Raw genomic sequence first — 20,473 nt, forward strand, 5'->3', positions numbered from 1 at the left:
ATTGCTGCTGCTGTACAATCCTGTCACCATAAAACAAGCTTTTGTTTGTTTATTTATTTAGAGATATGGAGCAGAACAGACCCTTCTGGCCCATCAAGCAACAGCCCAGCAATCCACTTATTTAACCCTAGCTTAATCACAGGATGGTTTACAATACCAATTAACCTACTAACTATGTTTGTGCTATGTCTTTGGACTTTGGGAGAAAACTTTTCATCTGAACTTGCTTTCAAGAATGAAAGCAAAGCTCTGCAGAGTTAACTAGAAGCGCTCTTTCCAGACAGCAAGACTTCCTTTTGTCTTCTGTGGAATGTGGCTTTGAGAGGATGGTCATGACTAGACTGAACTCTTGCCTGAGCAAGGACCTGGACCCACTGCAATTTGCCTATTGCCACAATAGGTCAGTGGTAGATGCAATCTCAAAGGCTCGTCACACAGCCTTAGACCACCTGAACAATACAAACACCTATGTCAGGATGTTGTTCATTGACTATAGATCAGCATTTAATACCATCATTCCCACAGTCGTGATTGAGAAGTTACAGAACCTGGCCTCTGTACCACCTCCTGCAATTGGATCTTCGACTTCCTAACTGGAAGACCACAATCTCTGCGGATTGGTGATGATATCTCCTCGCTGACAAATCAACACTGGTGCACCTCGGGTGTGTGCTTAGCCCACTGCTCTACTCTCTCTATACCCACAACTGTGTGGCTAGGCATAGCTCAAATACCATCTATAAATTTGCTGATACAACCAATGTTGGTAGAATCTCAGATGGAGATGAGAGGACGTACAGGAGTGCGATATACCAACTAATGGAGTGGTGTTGCACTCAACATCAGTAAGACGAAAGAGATGATTGTGAACTTCAGGAGGGGTAAGATGAAGGAGCACATTCCAATCCTCATAGAGGGTTCAGAAATGGAGAGAATGAGTAGTTTCAAGTTCCTGGGTGTCGAGATCTCTGGACCTAACCTGGTCCTAACATATTGATGCAGTTATAAAGAAGGCAAGATAGTGTCTATACTTCATTAGGAGTTTGAAGAGATCTGGTATAACAAATACACTCAAGAACTTCTATAGATGTACCGTGGAGAGCATTCTGACAGGCTGCATCAATGTGGGGGTGGGCGGGGGGTGGTGCTACTGTACAGGACCGAAAGAAGCTGCAGAGGGTTGTAAACTTAGTTGGCTCCATCTTGGGTACTAGCCTGCAGAAGTACCCAGGACATCTTCAATTAGCGGTGTCTCAGAAAGGCAGTGTTCATTATTAAGAATCTCTAGCACCTAGGGCATGCTCTTTTCTCACTGTTACCATCAGGTAGGAGAGACAGAAGCCTGAATACACACTCAGCAATTCAGGGACAGCTTCTTCCTCTCTGCCATCCGATTCCTAAATGGACACTCAACCCACGAACACTGCTTTACTTTAATATATAGTCTGGGTTTTTTTTTTGCACGATTTTTAATCTATTCAATATATGTATACTGTAATTTACTTATTTTTTATTCTATATTATGTATTGCAATGAACTGCTGCTAAGTTAACAAATTTCACGACACATGCCAGTGATAATAAATCTGATTCTAATATTCCATTTGCCTTGGCAATTACTTGCTGAACCTGTATACCAATGTTTCTTGTATGAAAATGATCTGATCTCTGAACAACAATGTTCAATGGCCTTCTCAACTTCACCATCAAACCCACAGACAAGGTGGATGCTCTTTGCAGCCTGCTGGACTGACCTCTACATTGCTGAGGCTAAGTGGGAACTCTTGGACACCTCTTGAAAAGGAACCCACTCAGGAGCATCAGGCCATTGTCACCAGTATCTTTGCCAACCTTATTGCCTCTGGGGATCTCCCATCCAATGGCATCAACCTCAGTTCCCTTACCTGGCATTCCTTGTTTCTATCTCCTACCCAAGATCCACAACATCGGCTTTCCAGCTAGGCCCATTGTTTATTCCTGCTCCTGCTCCTGCTCCACTGAACTCCTGTCTGCATACCTTAACTCAATTTTATCATTCCTGGTTCAGTCCTTAACCAACTATTATCCATGACATTTAACATGCTATTGATCTCTTCAACCACTTTCAGTTTCCTTTTCCTGATTGCATCATTTTTATATTGGATGTCCAGTCCCTGTACACATCCATCCCCATCACAGAGGCCTCAAAGTACTCTGCTTTCTAGGCAACGGACCTAAACAGTTGCCCTCCACCACCACCACCCTCTGTCTAGCAAAGCTGGTCCTCACATTCAACTATTTTGTTCGCCTCCTCCCACTTTCTCCAACCCCAAGGTGTAGTCACGGGCACCTAGGTGTTCCAAGTCTTCACTGGTAATGCTACCCAACTCTGACAACTGCATTGGTGCTGTTTCATGCACCCATGCTCAGTTCGTCAATTTCACCAACTTTGTACCCAGCTTCCACGCTGCCCTCAAATTTACTTAGTCCATCTCTGACCCCTCTCTGCCCTTTCTTGGTCCCTCTTTCCATCTCTGGAAACAAACTGTCTACTGATATCTTTTATATACCTAACTCGCACGGCTATCTTGAATACACAATTGCAAGGAGAAGTGTGTGAACCCTTCTGATTAAGCTTCAGATGTCAGACTGCTACCCTGACATTCTGCTGTAAAATGACTTCATACTATTTTGAATTCATTGTTTTCTCAACAATTGCAAGTTGTCCTGGCCCTGAGGCTCCTTCCACCATGCTTCATAGTTGGGATGGAGTTTTGGTGTAGGTGTGCATTGCTCTTTTCCCTCCAAACATAACGATGTGCATTTCTGCCAAAAAGTTCTACTTTTGTCTCATCTGTCCACATAACATTGTGGAACATCCAAGTGGTCTTTTGCAAACTTGAAGTGCAGCAACTTTTTCTTTCCCTTTGGAGAGCAATGATTTCCTCTGTGGTGTCCTTCCACGAACACCATTCTTGTTCAGTGTTTTTCTTATAGTGGACGCATGAACAGGGACTTTAACAAGTTCTAGAGATTTCTGCAGGTTTTTTGCTTTTGCTGTCGCCTTGAGTTCTTTTTCACCACCTTCAGCGTTCCACGTTGTACTCTTGGTGTGATCTTTGCAGGATGCCCACTCCTTGGGAGATTAGCAACAGTACTGAGTTTTCTCCGTTTGTAGACTATTTCTCTTACTGTGGTCTGATGAACACTCAGGTCTTTGGAAATGCTTTTTTAGCCATTTCCAACTTGATGCATTTCTACAATTCTTCTAAGGTCCTCAAAGTTGTTTTGATTGATGTAAGGTGCACATAAGTAGATCTTTCTTGAGAAGAGCAGGCTCTTTCAGTAACCTTACATTATGTCATTTTTTTTTTTTAAGGGCAAGGCACCTCTACAACCCACACCTCGAATCTCATCTCATTGATTGGAACACCTGACTCCAAATAGATTTTGTAGAAGGCATTGCCCTAGAGGTTCACATAATTTGAACCTAGACTGTGATTGTTTAAGTGGTGTACTCCGTATTGACGAGAAGTAGTACAATTGTTTGTGTTATTAGTTTAGGCAGATTGTCTATTACTAAGACAGATGAATAATTGAATTGATTTGACTTTATTATTTACATCCTTCACATACATGAGTAAAAATCTTTACATTGTCTCTGTCTAAATGTGCAGTTTATAGTAATTTATAATAGTATGTACAACAGGACAGTCAATATAGTATAGAAATAAAGTTGTGTCAGGATGAATTAATCAGTCTGATGGACTGATGGAAGAAGCTGTCCCAGAGCCTGTTGGTCCTGGCTTTTATGCTGCGGTACAAGTTCCCTGATGGTAGCAGCTGGAACAGTTTGTGGCTTGAGTGACTTGGTTCCCCAATGATCCTTCGGGCCCTTTTTACACACCTGTCTTTGTAGATGTCCTGAATAGTGGGATGTTCACATCTACAGATGCGCTGGGCTGTCCGCACCACTCTGCAGAGACCTGCGATTGAGGGAAGTATAGCTCCCATACCGGGCAGTGATGCAACCAGTCAGGATGCTCTGAATTGTGTCCCTCTTGGAAGTTCTTAGGGTTTAGAGCCCATACCAAACTTCCTCAACTGTCTGAGGTGAAAGAGGTGCTCTTATGCCTTTTTCACCACACAGCCGGCATATGCAGACCACATGAAATCCTCAGTGATGTTTATGCTGGGGAGCTTAAAGCTGTTCACCCTCTCAACCCCAGATCCATTGATGTCAATAGGGGTTAGCCTGTCTCCATTCCTCCTAGTCCACAACCAGCTCCTTTGTTTTTGTGACATTGAGGGAGAGGTTGTTTTCTTGACACCACTGTGTAAGGGTGATGACTTCTCTGTAGGCTGCTTCATTATTATTTGAGATGAGGCCAGTGTAGTGTCAGCAGCAAATTTAATTAGCAGATTGGAGCTGTAGGTGGTGACACAGTCATGGGTATCTGGAGAATGCGGGGGGGTGGGGGGGTGGCGGCTTAGGAGACAGCCCTGAGGGTCACCTGTGTTGAGGACCAGACCACATTTTGAATAATAAATGTAGAAAGCTTGGCAATTGCAAAGGGTTCACAAACTTTGTTTTTGCAACTGTACTTCTCCTCACCCTGTAGCTTTTAAAAATGCTATTTTCTTTTCCCTGTTCCTGTCTCAGGATGAGGTTTTCCATTTCAGAACAACTGAGATGTTCTCCTTCAAAGAACAGGGTTTCCCTTCCTCTACTATGGATGATGTCCTCTTCCACATCTCCACTTCCCATCCACTCTCAGCCAATCCTTCTACCATAACAGGGATAGACTTGTCCTTGCCTTTGCCTAATACTCCTACCATCCTACCACTAAGCACGTCTTCCCTCTCCCACTCTTTAGGCTGAGACCCTTCATCAGGACTGAAAAAGAAGGAAGAAGGCAGAATCAAGTGGTGGTGGTGGGACGGAAGGTGTGACAGGTGGGGGGGGGGTGGGAGATGAAGTGAAATTCTTTCCGCAGGGATCACTCTCTCCCTGCCTCCCCACTGATCTTCCTCCTGGCACTTACCTCTTCAAGCAGAGCAGGTACTACCCCTGCCTCTTCACCATCTTCCTCACCATCATTCAGGGCCCCAAACAGTCTTTCCAGGTGAGGAAATGCTTAATTGGGAAGTTTGGGATTATATCCTGTATTCATTGCTCCAGGTATGGTCTCCTCTACATTGGTAAGACTAGACGCAGATTGGGGGAAATGCTTTCTCGAGCATCTTTGCTCCACCCACAACGGGCATGATTTCCCAGAGGCCTCCCATCTTAATTCCAATTCCCATTCTGTCATGTTAGTCCATAACCTCCTCAACTGCCATGATGAAGCTGCTCTCAGGCTGAATGAGCAACATCTTGTATTACATCTGGGTAGGCTCCAACCTGGTGTCATAAACATGGATGTCTCTAACTTTTGGTAATTTCTCCTCTTCCCTTTCTCTTAATTCATTCTCAATTCTGACACCTTTCTTCACCTGTCTATCAACTCCCTCTGGTGCCTTCTTCCTCTTTATTTTTTTGCATGGTCCACTCTCCTCTCCTATAAGTTTCGTCCTTCAGCCCCTTATCTTTTCCACCTGCCAGCTTTTCACTTCATCTCTCCCCCACCACCTTTCACATCCCAGCTTGTACACCTTACACAACTCCCCACCACCACTTGATTCTGCCTTCTCCCTTCCTTTACAATCCTGATGAAGGGTCTCAGCCTGAAATGTCAACTGTTTATACCTCTCCACAAATGTTCCCTGACCTGATTTCCTCAAGCATTTTTGTTACTCTGGATTTCGAGTATCTGCAAGATCACTTGTTTATCATCAGTCTCCTGCTGCTTTAAATTGAATAATATAAAATTGGTTTCTTGCATCATGAATATGATTGTAAACAGTTCAGACTTCAGCACTTATGGCACCCCATTTCGGTAGTTTCCTCGTTTTCATTCTGAGCCCTTGTGCAGTAAGCTTTTATGACACAAAACTTCCCTTTTTAATTATAAAATTTATGACAAGTCATTTAATCGGTGACTGGACAGGGTCTGGCAAACGTAACATGGGTGCATTCTCTTGAAAGTATATCTGCATTTGGGAAGTGAGTCTTTTAAAATTTTAAAGTTCAAGGGTGAAGTGTTTCTGTAAGAGTACCAGGCAAAGACAGCATATTCTGGGTGATGTTCTTGTTTGAAAGGAACAGGATGCCTTTTAGGACTATAGGAAAGGTAAGTAAGATGCTTACAAAATAAAACTAGGAAGGTGAAGGGGATCATGAAATATCACTGGCAGATATTATTAAAAGGAATAAAAGGCATTTAAGTAGAATAAAAGCAACAGCATAACTTGGGGAAATGGGAAACATCAGAAACCATAGGAGCCATAAAATGGGGATAGATCTTTAATTTATCGGTGGTGTTCAAGGAGAATGGTCTTTGGGAGTTATTAGATAAACCTTAATCTTGTGTTGTAACTTTTTTTTTGTTCCTTGTGCCAGCTTTTGTGCCTGATTGGCGAGGCCTTTGAGTATAGTGACGAGGTTTGTGGAGCTGTTGTAAACGTCAGGCCAAAAGGCGACAAAATAGCAATCTGGACAGAAAACTGCCAAAACAGAGAAGCAGTGGTTTCTATAGGGTAAGTGCTAGTGTCACAGTTTTCAATGTTAAAAGTTGAACTATTCTGAATCATACTCTGATTTTAGTCTAATTTCTTACCTTTTGTGTATTGGGACTTCGCAAATTGTGTATAATTAACTCGATGTGAATGTATTGAAATTTTCATTATGCTCCTGAATCAAAAGTTTTTAATAGGACATGGAGCAGATTATTTCAGTGGTTGGTGGGATGCGAGGACAAATTGAAGGGGAAATGGGAATTATGGAGTTATGAAGGACAGTCATGAGCACTGACTGGATGGACTAACCAACCCTTTTCCTGATGTGACTTTTCCGTAGTAATTTACAATGTTTTCAACATTGCTTTGCTGTTATAAGATTCTATATAACACAAATTACTCTTGTATAACCATTCTATATAATAGAATATTATAGAATAGTTATATTTAATATATAGAAATTCCTAGCAGATGTGATAACAATATTTAAGAGGCATTTAGGATGGAGACATAAACGGACAGGGGATTGAAGGATATATGCCACATCCAGACAGAGATACAGTACTTCAAATTGACATCATAGTTGGCACAAATATTATGGGTCAAAGGGGCTGTTCCTGTGCTGAACTGTTCTATGACTCAGTGACCCAGTTCTTCAGAAGGCAAGTTAGTTGCCATATTTACTACTTGTTCATTGGGAGTTCTTCAAAATCTTCCAGGAGTTAAGCTTGTTTGTTTCTTTTTTTTCCCTGGCCATGTTCTCTCTCACTGGAGGTCAGTTTACAGATGCACTCTTTATGATTGAAGAATTAGCTTTATTTGTGACCTGAGCATCAAAACATTCAGAGAAATGCATTGTTTGCCTCAGCAACCAAGATGATGTGTTGGGGGCTGTTTGCTTCCACTGCCAACGTAGCCTGCCCACAAGTTACTAACCCTAACCAGTATCTTTTGGAATGTGTGAGGAAATCGGACCACCCAGAGGAAAGCCATGCAAATGCACAAATTCCTTACTGACAGCAGTGGGAATTGAACCCTGATCATTGGTGCTGTAAAGCATTGTGCTAGTTGCTAAATTACCTTGCTGTCCTTTGAACCAGTGCCTCTCTGGGATTATAATACAGTTGAGTGAAATATTTTCTCCTCTTTGTCCTGGGACCTTGCCAAGGCAGATCTGACTAGAATTTTGAACGGTAGCAGAACTGTTAGCGAGGTGCTATTACAGTTTGGGGTGTTGGAGTTTAGGGTTCAGTTCCAACATCTGTAAAGAGTCTGTATGTCCTCCTAGTGGAATGCTTGGGTTTTCTCTGGGTTCTCCAATTTCCTCCCACAGTCTAAAGACATACTGGTCATTGGGTTTATTGGTTATTGTAAATTGTTCTGTGATTAGTTTATGGTTGGATTGGCGGTTGCTGGCAGTGTGGCTCGAAGGGCCTATTCTGCGCTGTATCTCTAAATAAGAAGCCAGAACCCACCTGTTCATTTCCATCCATAGACACTGTCTGATCTGCTAAGTTCCTCCATTCCTGCAGCACTTTTTAAATGGATGAATTGAAAGGTATTGCCATTTAGAAGTCCTGGGTTCCTTGTACACAGATCATGTCCAGGGATGCAGTAATTAATCAAGAAGCTAAACAATGAGAGCTTTTATTGTAAGAGGACATAGAAGACAAGAGTAACAACATCAAGGTGCAATTAAATAGACACATTTGAGATTGCACAATGTTACAGGTACATAGGCTGGTCAATGTAACTCTGGAAGGATATGCATATGGTAGTTGGGAGATAACCTCAAAGGAAGTAATACCATGTGCTAGTGAGGATTGAAACAAAGATAGCTCTGATGAATGTATGCTGAGGATCTAGTGCAGGGGGCAGTGATTCAAGTTCTTGGGTCATTAGGATCTCTTCTGGGTTATGGGTGACCTGTACAAAAGAGGGGCATTACACCTGAACTGGAGGGGGATCAGTATCTTATCAGGGAGATGTTCTAGTGCTGCTTAAGGGTTTAAACTAGATTGATGGGAGAAGGGTGCCCCTGAGTAATAGTGGCAGATGATTAAATAGGTGATAATGTGGCAGTCAGTGAGAGCAAGTTTAATCGCTGGGATAGACAGAACAGTAAGGGGAGTGGAAAGACCATTGGTTTAAATTACATTTATTTCAATACAAGAGGCTTGACAGATAACGTGAATGAATTCATGATGTGGATTAATTCCAGGAATTTACTATCATAGCCATAAAGGGCCATGGCGGAGGAAAAGTAAAACTGGCAGCTCAATGTTCCAGGATATAGATGCTACAGGTGTGCAGATAAGAAGGGGAGTTGCATTCCTGTTGAGAGGATTGCGGCCATTAAATATATATTCTTGGAGAATTATCCTGCAAGTTCATTTGGGTAAGGCTGAGAAACAATGAGGGTGCTTCCCATAACTCAGCAGGATTTGGAGAAGCTGATATGTAGAGAGATTACAGTTAGTTGTAAATGTAATAGAGTAGTGTTAGTGCAGCATTTTAACTTTCCTTAATATAGGCTGTTACAACCATAGTGTAAAAACCTGGAGCGGAATTTGTGAAATGTGTCCAATAAAATTTTCTTTTAGCAATCCGTAGAAGGATCTTCTAGAGGGGGTGCATCACAATAACTCTTCCTGGGAAATGAAGTTGGGCAGGTAGTGCAAGTGTCTGTGAGCGTTTTGCATACAATTATCACATCAGTTTTTAAATAGTTATGGAGAAGGATATGGCTGGTTCACAGGTCAAGGTTCTGAACTTGGGCAGAACTAATATTTGGGCTAATAGGTGAGATCGTTCAATGGTTGATTGGACATGATTGTTTGAAGGGAAAGGAGTGTCTGCTAAGTGGGAGGCTTTTAAAAATGTGATGCTAAGAGCTGAGGGCCAGTATATTCCTGTTAGGGTGGAGAGCAAGACTGGCAAGTTTCAGAAACCCTGGTTAAGTACAGATACTGAGCCTCTGGTTAAGCAAAAGAAGGAAGCATATGTTGCACATGAGCACATGGGAGCTGGTGAATCTTGTGACGACAGGAACTATAGGAGTGCACTGAGAGAAGTTAGAGCGAGAAGAAGGTATGAGAAGGACTCTTATGCAAAGTCAGGCAAAATTCCAAGAGATTCTGTGATATATTAAGAGTGAGCATGACCATTTGTGTATGGAACCAAAGGAAATGGGAGAGATTTTTAGTTTCTCTTCAGTTTTTACTGAGGAGAAAAATGATAGAAGCTAAGGAAATTTGGGAAAATTAACTTGAACTACATGCAAATTAGTAAGAGGTATTGGAGGTCTTGACGTGCATTGAGGTGGATATTATCCCAAGGTCCAACATGGTGCATTCTAGGATCTTGTGGAAGCTCGAAGAAATTGCAGAAGCCCTTGCAGAGATTTACTGTGTGCTTCATCTGTGGCCACAGGTGAGATTCCAGAGGACTGGAGCATACCTTATATCCTGCTACTGTTTAAAAAAGGGTAGGAAAATTGAACCAGTAAAGGACAGGCTGGTAAGTCTCACATCAGTGGGGGGTAAATTGTTGGAAAAGCTTCTGAGGGTCATGATCTATCAACATTTGAAGAGACTGTCCAATTTAGGACAGTAGTCAGCACTGCTTTGTGCCTGGGACAAATCTCTTGGAGTTCTTTGAGGAGATAACCAAGGGAGTAGATAAAAAATAAGGCAGTGAATATGGATTTCAGCAAGGCCTTTGACAAGGTCTAAACTGGAAGATTAGATCACATGGGATCCAGGTGGAGATAGCAAGTTGGATTCCTAATAGGAAGCAGAGGATGACAATAGATAGTTCTTTCTTAGATGAGAGGCCTGCATCTAGTGTGGCCCAGGCATCAGTGCTGGGTCCTTTGTAGTTATATAAACAATTTGCATATAAATGCAGAAGGCATGGTTAGTAAATTTGTGGATTATACCAACATAAATTAATTTAGGTGGTGTAGAAGGCTTTAAAATATCAGGATCAGCTAGTTACGTAAATTTGTAAATGGCTTTAGATCCTGATAAGCGTGAAGTATTGCATTTTGGGAGATCAAATCAGGGATGGAATTGTACAGTAAATAGGGCCTTGAGCGGTTATGGGACAGAATAACCTAAGAGTGCAAGTGGGGGGGGGGGGGGAGGAGGTGCTGAGTTACAAGGAGAGATTGTTAGATTGATTCCCTGGAACAAAGAAGGATTAAGGGTTCAACTGATGAGATAAATAAAACCATGAGCAGCATTGACAGGGTGAAAACACAATCTTTTTCCCTGGAGGCTTGCCAAAAATAAGAGGATGCAATGTTTAAGATCAGAGGCTAAAATAAGAGATAATGGATGAGGCAGACGTATTAGCAGCATTTAAAAGCTGTCTAGATAACTACATAGATACAAACCGTTCAGGGGACTTTGAACCAAATTCAAGCAAGAGGGACTAGCTGTCTGGGTGATGTATTCAGCATGGTCAGGTTGGGCTGAAAGACCCAACTGTGTCTGTGCAGTATGATTCTGACTACATTAGGTACAGTTAAGTAGTATGTGGACAGGTACATGAATGATGGCTCTAAGCTTGCTGGACAATACAGTTGTCATGGGTAAGTTAGGCTGAAGGGCCCGTTTCTGTTTTGAGTGACTCTAAACATTCTAGAGGTGGCAATCCGTTTCCAAGCTTAATGGATCACCATTCAGAATTCCTATAAGGAATTGCTTCATTACTGAGCGCATTCAAAAAGAATTGAAAGGTCATAGGATAGTTACCAGGAAGTGGTACCAAGATAAAACAAGTTAATTCTATTGAATGTCAGTGCAAGCATGAGGGGCTGAATGGTTTTCTAATCCTTCAGCTGCTGTAGAGGAACACCAGCTCAAGAGTGGGAAAACAGCTACTGTACTATGTCCAATTGAGAGGAGGGAAAATATCTGGAAATTTAGAAAGGCAGATCTCACCCAAATTCATGTGAAATCTGATGAAACACATCATCTGAAAGTCTCCTTCCAGTGAGTCATTGATTTAGCTCCCAATAGTTGTTTTGCATGGGACATATTTTAGCTGACAGTGGTATTTCAGATTTTAACTTCGTATTAACTTTTATACTTTATAAACATGTTTTACAGGCATTTGTACAAAGAACGCCTAGGACTGTCTTTGAAAACTCTTATTGGGTACCAGTCACATGATGATACTTCTAGCAAAAGTGGATCTACAACAAAGAATCTATTTTCAGTTTAAGAACAGTCTTAAATGCAACAAACTTAAGATTCATCTGCTAATTGTGTTAAAATAACAAACTTTGGATCGATCAATATATACTTGGAACAAGCAGAAGCAGAGCGTGCCATGTTCTGGGATTATCTTGCTGCTGATTGAATTTGGTTTCTATTGGCAAGTGAAAGGAGAATGCAAAAAGCCTTAATAATAGGTCTATAGAATTCTTCTCATTTTCTACGTCTCAAATTCAACAGTAATGGATGAAACGACTTCTCAGTTTTAACTGCCATTTCTACCTTAACAGAAGTTGGCAGCTGCTTGGTGTGTACAAATTACATTGCTCACTTCAATACAAGGGCAAAGTCCAATAAGTACTTTCCTAATATTTGGCAAGACTCCTGACATGTTGAGACCTATCTGGAATTTGTTTGGTGGAGCTGAGAGCAGTGTGTTTGTGTGCAACAAACAATGAACAACAAAATACTCATTCCCATAGCAATACACATTTATATGCTTGTGTCATTTTTTACAAATGGCATGTTCTCAAATAAAGTATTCATTAAGTAATGGCCCTCTGCATGGAAACAAGTGCAATCTAACATAGCCACATTCATAGTATTGCTTAAAGGACATATATTTGTATTAGGGTGAGATTATTCCAAATCTGCCTCAACCTAGTATAAATGTGGGTGAAGTTGTAGTATACTACATTGAGCCAGTGTGAGAAATGACTGGCTGCCTCTTGAAGATGGATCTGAATGCACATTAGAAGCCAATGGGAATGTACTGTTCATTTTATCCCCCAGTTTTTTTTCATGGCCGTGTTAAATTATTTGAAATGTAAACAGAGTAAGAACTGGCAAAAGTGGAATAACTGTACTTAAACCTTTAAGATTTCAAATTGAATTCCAAGACTTGTAGACTGAAAGATATGGGGGCTAACCCCATATTAGTTTCTAGGTGATAACACCACAATTTCTTCCTTAATTCATTTGCCCTGTACTTCCAAATGCTCATAAATCATATCCCTAAGTATTCTCCAGTAACTGACTTGTTTTCCTTTGCCCTGGTGAGCGTTCTGTGCCTGTTAAATTTTGTTTTGAAAAGATTGTTTTATTTCAATTTTGATTCAATTCCCATGACATTCCCACATCTATTCAATCTCCAGCCCTAATTTTCATCACTACTACATTGCATTTTGAGGTGAGCATGTTTGCATGCAGGATGATTCTTTGGAGATTTTCTAAACTATTTACATTTCTAAGAATTACTGTGAATTTAATTTGAAAGTTTTAAAGGACTTTAACAGTTATCATTTGAGATTCATTGGATTTGTATAGTTTTTCACAGATGAAATCAAAATTAGGGATATTGCTGAAGGACAGGAAATTAGATGCTTTTAATATTCTCTGGTATTTTCTCATTTGGTATTGTGCATTGTGTGAATTCCAGAACCTGGTAATAAATGGCAATGATGGAAATATTCATGAATTATTTTGCTGCTGTGAGATATTACATCTCTCCTTTAAATGAATTATCAAGAACACAGAACAATATACAGCATAGGAAGGGGCCTTTTGGCCCACAATGTTGTGCCAACAAATTATTAATCAAATGGCTAATTGAACAAATCTCTGCCTACACAATTTCTATATCCCTTCAATTTCCTCATTCATGTGCCTATCTAAATGTCCCTTAAAAGTTCCTAATGTACAGTATAAGCCTCTACCACCACCCCAGGCAATATACACCATTTTCTTAAAATAAACTTGCCCCTCACGTCTTTAAAATTACGTCTTCTCATCTTAAATGCATGTCCTTTTGGTATTAGACATTTCAACCCTGGGGAAAGATATTATCTGTTCACTCTATCTATGCCTCTCATAATTTCATAAACCTCCATCAGATCTTCCCTCAGCCTCTACTGCTCCAGACAAAACAACCAAAGTCTGTCAAACCTCTTGTTATAGCACATGCTCTCTAATCTAGGCAGCATTCTGGTAAACCTCTTCTGCACCTTTCCAAAGCTTAGAATCCTTTCTATAATGGGGCAACCAGAACTATAAAATACTCCAGATGTGGCCAAACTAAGTTTATAAAGCTGCAACATCCTGACTTTTGAACTCAATGCCTTTACTAAAAGGCAAGCAAGCAAAACGTTTGCGGCCTTAACCAGACCTCTTAAACTATGTAGTCACTTTCAGGGAGTTATGAACTTTGACCCCAAGATCCCTCTGCTCATCACTGTTAAGTTTGACAAATCTTATTGAATTTTTTCATGAGGTTACTAGGAAAGTTGAGTGTAAAGCGGTGGATGTTGTCTATGTGGACTTCAGTAAGTCCTTTGACAAAGTTCCACACGGAAGGTTAGTTAAGAAGGTTCAATTGTTAGGTATTAATATTGAAGTAGTAAAATGTATTCAGCAGTGGCTGACTGGGCAACGCCAGAGAGTAGTGGTGGATAACTGTCAGATTGAAGGACAGCATCTAGTGGTGTGCCTCAGGGATCTGTACTGGGTCCAATGTTGTTTGTCATATATATTAATGATCTGGATGATGGGGTGGTAAATTGGAGTAGTAAGTATGCAGATAGGGGGAGTTGTGGGTAATGAAGTAGTTTTTCAAAGCTTGCAGAGAGATTTAGACCACTTAGAAGAGTGGGCTGAAAGATGGCAGATGGAGTTTAATGCTGATAGATGTGAGGTGCTACATTTTGGTAGGACTAATCAAAATAGGACATACATGGTAAATGGTAGGGCATTGAAGAATGCAGTAGAACGGAGGGATCTAGGAATAATGGTGCATAGTTCCCTGAAGGTGGAATCTCATGTGGAGAGGGTGCTGAAGAAAGCTTTTGGTATCTGGCCTTTATAAATCAGAGTATTGAGTATAGGAGTTGGGATGTAATGTTGAAATTGTATAAGGCATTGGTAAGGAGGAGTACTTGGTGACACAGGACAAGATGGAACAAAGTCCCCATGGTTTCCTTAAGGGAAAATCTTGCCTGAAAAAACCTATTGAAATTCTTTTGAGGGTATTACCGGTAGGATATATAAAAGGGGTGCAATGGATGCTGCATATTTGGATTTTCAGAAGTCCTTGACAAGGTGCCACACATGAGGCTGCTTATCAAGTTAAGAGCCCAGAATTATAGGAGAGATACTGGCATTGTTAGAGCATTGACTGATTGGTCGGGGGCAGCGAGTGAGGGGAAAAGAAAGGATCCTTTTCTGGTAGGCTGCCAGTGACTAGTGTTCTGCAGGGGTAGGTGTTGGGACGGCTTCTTTATATGCTGTATATCAATGATTTAGATGATGGAATAGATGGTTTTGTTGCAGATGAAGATCGGTGGAGGGGCAGATAGTGTTGAGAAAACAAGTAGGCTGCATAAGGACAGTTTACGGAAATGGGCAAGAAAGTGGCAAATGAAATACAATGCTGGAAAATGCATGGTCATGTGTTTTGGTAGAAGAAATAAATGTATAGACTTTTTGTGTTATCATATGAGGAACATCTGATGGCTCTGGAATTTAGATGGTTGTGGGGGGAGGGGTGTCATTGAAACCTTTCAAATGTTGAAAGGCCTAGACAGAGTAGAGATGTTTCTCATGGTGGGGGAGTCTAGGTCAAGAGGGCGTAGCCTCAGGATAGAGGGGCATCCATTTAAAACAGATGTGGAGAAATTTCTTTTGCCAGAGGGTGGTGAATTTGTGGCACTGTGGGGGCCAGGTCATTGGGTGTATTTAAGGTGGAGATTTATAGGTTCTTGACTGACCTCAGCATCAAAGGTTACATGGAGAAGGCCGGGGTGTGGGCTGAGGAGGGGAAAAAAGGATCAGCCATGATTGAATGGTGCAGCAGACTTGATCGGTCAAATGGCCTAATTCTTCTCCTATGTCTTACGGTTTTATTGTCTAATTTACTTCTGCAGACTCCCTGTTTCCTCAAGGCTATACTTCTACACCTATCTGAATATTATCTGCAAACTTGACCACAAAGCCATCAACTCCATCATCCAAATCATTGACATGTAACATGAAAAGCAGTTGAACAACCCCTAAATTTAGATACTTTTCCTGTTTCTTCTTGACTTAATTCATCTCCTCCCTTTACATCCAAGGCTCTCTTACCTTGCCATCCTTGTTCGTCCTTCTGAAACAAGATACCTGTCCGGTACTCTGCTCAGTTAGTCTTTAAACACCATTCGCGTGTCAAATGTGGACTTGCCCAAAAACAGCTTTTCCCAATGAACTCATCCTAGTTCCTGCCTAATTCTCACATAATTTGCTTGGCTTCAATTTGATTCTCTCCTACCACTTCCATGCTTACCTTCATCTAGAGATACAGCATTGTTAAACTTAAGGAGTTGTGCTCGCTCTTCCTTAACTGTTCTCGACTGAAAAGTTGGTCACCTGTCCAGGGCTCATTACCCAACAACAGGTCCAGTATGGACTCTCCTCTTGTTGGACTATCTATATGTTGATTTAAGAAGTCCTCTGCATGAACCTAACAAATTATGCCCCATCTAAACCTTATGCTCTTAGAACAACCCTATTGTTTTTATATCTTTCCTTAATCTGCCTGTATCTCTGTTCCTCAATGGCCTGGTGGCTATTGGTAAGTCTGTAGTACAATCCCGTCAGAGTGCTTGCACTCTTCCTATTTTAGAGTTCTACCCATATAGACTCAGTGGCTAAGCCTTCCATTATGTCCCCTCTGCTTGCAGCTGTGATACTGGCCCTAATTAACAGTGCAACTCTTCCGCTCACTCCCTTAACCCCCTCTCTTATCTTTTCTAAAACTTCAAAACCCTAGGACATTAAGTGCTGATTCCTGTCCCTCTCTCAACCAAGTCTCTGTAATGGCCACAACATAATTTCATGTACTGATCCATGTGCTAAGTTTGTCACCTTCGCCCATAACAGTCGTGCATTAAAATTCACACTTTAAACTAATCCATTCTATCGCATCTATTATTTTGCTCTTGTCTACCTTTACAGGCCCTGACATCGGTCTTCCTCTGCATCCCTCCATTTTTTGACCCAGTGTCTTGGTTCCCATCCCCCTGCTAAACTAGTTTAAACCTTACAGAGTAGGTTCTGATCAGCTGTGGTTCGCAGCTCATCTAGGAGAGGGAAAGCTCTGATCTCAAACCTCTGCTGCCTTGCAGCTATACCCACTCATGGCTTGGAGAATAAACCCCAAGGGAAAATTCTGGAGCTGGATTCCCTAAGGCAGTCCTACATTGAGTTTAATACTGACTGCCAACTCCTGCGATGTTGCTGTTACCAAACTGCATCAGTCTTTGCATTCCTTTGGTTTCATCAGTGCATGGAGAGGGGGAGCTTGAACATAGGCAACAGCTTGCTCTCCATATTGTACTGCCCAGGCTTGCGTATCTAGACAGCTAGGACACAATATCCATGGTCAAATCTGACCAACGGAGGCTTCAGACTGCACAGGAGAACTCCTTGGCCATGATACTGGTTCTCCCCTTAGTTTAGGTGTAACCCATTCCTCTTGTACAGGTTACCCCTGCCTCAGAAAAGGTTCCAATGATTGAAGAAATTGAAACCATACCCCCTGCACTAGTTCCTCAGCCATTCATTCATCTGTACTATCAAATAGTTCCTGCCCTGACTAGCATGTGATACTGGGAGTATTCCAGAGCTTCCTACCTTGGAGGTCCTACTCCAGCCTCTTTCCTAACTCCCTGTACTCTGTACAGGACCTCTTCCCCCTTTCTACCTATGTCATTGGTGCCAATGTCTGGCTCTGGCTGCTCATTTTCCCCTTATGAATATTCTGCAGCTGCTCTCAGCACCTGGGAGGCAACACACCATCCAGGGTTTTCTGTCACGGCCACGGAATCTCCTGTCTGTCCCCCTAACTATCGAGTCTCCTATTGCCCTGCTTGACTTTACCCTTCCTTGTGGAACCCTAGAGCTGGTCACTGTGTCACTGGCCTGGTTGCTGTTGCTTTGCCCTGATGGGTCTTTCCCCCAGCAGTATCCAAAGGGTATACTTGCTGCTGAGGGGAATGGCCACAGGGGAACTACTTACTCCCTTTACTTCTCCTGGTTGTCACCCCCATATGCTATCTGAAGCCTGCACTCTGGGTATGACCACCTCAATAAAACTTTCATGTACGAGGTTTTCAACCTCCTGGATGGTCCTGAATAAATCCAGCTCCAGCTCCAGCTCCAGTTCCTTGACCTTGTCAGTCAGGAGCTAAAGTTGTGTATACTTCTGGCAGATGTAGTAGTTCAGGAGACTGATTATCTGAATTAAAATGTTTGTGATTGAACCCCTGTTATGATTCAGTAATTCATACCTTAGCTAACAAATCCTTTTTATTTTCAGTTTGAAGATTCCCATTTTTCACCCATTTTTACACCCATGGCTGATTGGCCACATTGTGCAGTGGAGAAAGCTGTAGGTGGGTGAGTTGGTGTGGAAATGGGAAGAGTTGAAATAACACACAACTGGAAATTCAAGATAGCCATTGCAGAGTTCAGGTGCAGTCGTTGAGGCTAAAACACAAACTAGAAGAACAATAGGTCATATTCCATCTGGGCACCCTTCAGCTCAGTGGTATAAACATTGACTTTTCCAATTATCACAGGCTAGTGGTGTTCCCTCAACTTGTAAAACACAGAAAATACAGCACTAAAGCAATCTCTTTGATCCATGATACCAAACTAACCTAATACCATCTGCCCACACATAGATTATATCCCTCCGTTCCTTACCTGTTCACACACGAGCCTAAATGACTGTTTAAATATTGCTATTTTATCTGCTTCTAATAAATCAGTGCCAGAAACCTGACTTGTTGCATGCCTCTGCTCGGTCATCTGCCCTGTGATCTCAAATGTGCAGAATATCCAGACTGGCCCCAATCACTTTTTCAAATCTCACTCCTGCAATGCACAAGCCAACAGCTTCTCAATCTGATCTGACCTCTGCCTCAGTTTTTCTGACCAGATCTTCAACGTCTGTTGTTGTCCAGCATTTCCTACTACTGCTAGCCATACCCTTCACTCTAATAGGGACATACCTTTCTTGATCATTTTTAAAAGCCTCCCAATTGCCAGATGTCCCTTTGCCTGCAAGCATCTTACTCCAATCAACTTTGGCTAGTTCCTGTTTAATATGGTAAAAATTTTCTTTGTGCCAATTTAGAACTTTTAACTTGTGCACTAGGTCTGTCCCTTTCTATAACTAATTTAAAGTCAATAGAATGATGTTTGCTGGCCCCATACTGACTCCTTAGTCATCTACCTTGCCATATTTTCCAAGGGTGGGTCAATGTTTGCCCTTTTCCTTTTCCTAGTCTTCTATATATTGCCTAAACCAAAATGCTGTGAACACAGCAGTTTTAGCATGATAGCAGTCCCAGTCTATATTAGGAAAGTTAAAACCACCTATGAACAACCCCTTTATTCTTGCAACTTTCTGAAATCACTTTCAGCATATTTGTTTCACTAATTCCCAGTGACTATTAGGAAGCCTATAGTACAATCCCAAAGAGGTGACCTTTTCCTTATTTCTCAACTCCACCCATAAAGCCTCACTGGATGATCTCTTAGTAATTCTATCTCAGACGGTCATCACCAATGACAACTTCCATTCGTTCTTCAAATCACACTTTAATTGTGCACAAGAATAGCACGTCCCCTGTTGCCACACTGTTCTGAAGTTTGAACAAAGAAATAGGCATTACTATACAGGAATTAACTAGTTATATAAAGATGTTGATCAAATAGAAACTTTGTGCACTTCTGAATACTATTATTTGCAAATTTTAGTGTGAATCATGATACATATTTCATTTTCAATAACCAATTAAATCTATGTATTAAAGGCCAATAATACTTGAGTTAGTAAAGTAACTGTCCAGTAGTAAGTAATGCCCTAGAATTCTTCAGTTGTGTCTTTATCTTGTCTGAGTATGCTCAGTGACCTTGGGCCCAGGCTTGAATAGAAAGGCTGTACAAAAGTTAGACTTTCAAGGGCCATGTTAAATCTGGATAACTGCCCTGTGTTGCATACATCACTGTCAGCTTATCATCCTGACCGTTGCCTTGATGAATTTCAACACATAGAAAAGCTGTACAAAGTGTCTGCACCCTGTTCTGTTTGCACACCATTTAAATACTTGCTTTGCTGCCCTGATGTTCTCTTTAATTAGAAGTGCAGCTCCCACTCTATCCTCCACACCCACCGCTGCCTATAAGGAGTTTGTACATTCTCCATGTAACCGCATAGGTTACCTCTTGGTGCTCCAGTTTCCTCCTACAGTCCAAAGATGTATCGGTGGTAGATTAATTGATCATTGTAAATTGTCCCATGATTAGACCAAGATTAAATTGGGTGATTGCTGGATGGTGTGGTTTGAACAGCCTGAAGGGCCTATTTCACACTGTAGCCCAATAAATAAACCTTAACTGTATCATCAGTAACCCGGAACATTTAGCTGTCCCTCCCTTAGCCATGTTCCCACAATGGCTATAATATACCAGCCTAATGTAGCTATCCATACCCTGAATTCTTTTCCATCTTACCTTTCAAGCCTCTTTCATAGAAATGAATGCAACTTAATGCAACAGGTTTTCCTTTCCCCCTGACATGCTGCTGCCCGTCTTGTCTACCAACCTTCCTGG

General features: G+C 41.5%; 1 protein-coding gene across 2 annotated transcripts in view; it reads left to right on the plus strand.

The window, feature by feature from the left end:
• eif4e1c (eukaryotic translation initiation factor 4E family member 1c) overlaps window positions 1-18,848 on the plus strand; it is an 81,940-nt gene extending 63,092 nt beyond the window's left edge. For both annotated transcript variants that reach the window (XM_072239119.1, XM_072239118.1), the window contains 2 exons: window positions 6,481-6,617; window positions 11,714-18,848. In XM_072239119.1, coding sequence (XP_072095220.1) covers window positions 6,481-6,617; window positions 11,714-11,828 — 252 coding nt within the window. In that variant the 3' untranslated portion in view covers window positions 11,829-18,848. The remainder of the gene's footprint in view (window positions 1-6,480; window positions 6,618-11,713) is intronic.
• Window positions 18,849-20,473: the final 1,625 nt, after the last annotated feature.

Source organism: Mobula birostris, chromosome 21 (genome assembly GCF_030028105.1).
Source record: "Mobula birostris isolate sMobBir1 chromosome 21, sMobBir1.hap1, whole genome shotgun sequence".
Classification (NCBI taxonomy): domain Eukaryota; kingdom Metazoa; phylum Chordata; class Chondrichthyes; order Myliobatiformes; family Myliobatidae; genus Mobula; species Mobula birostris.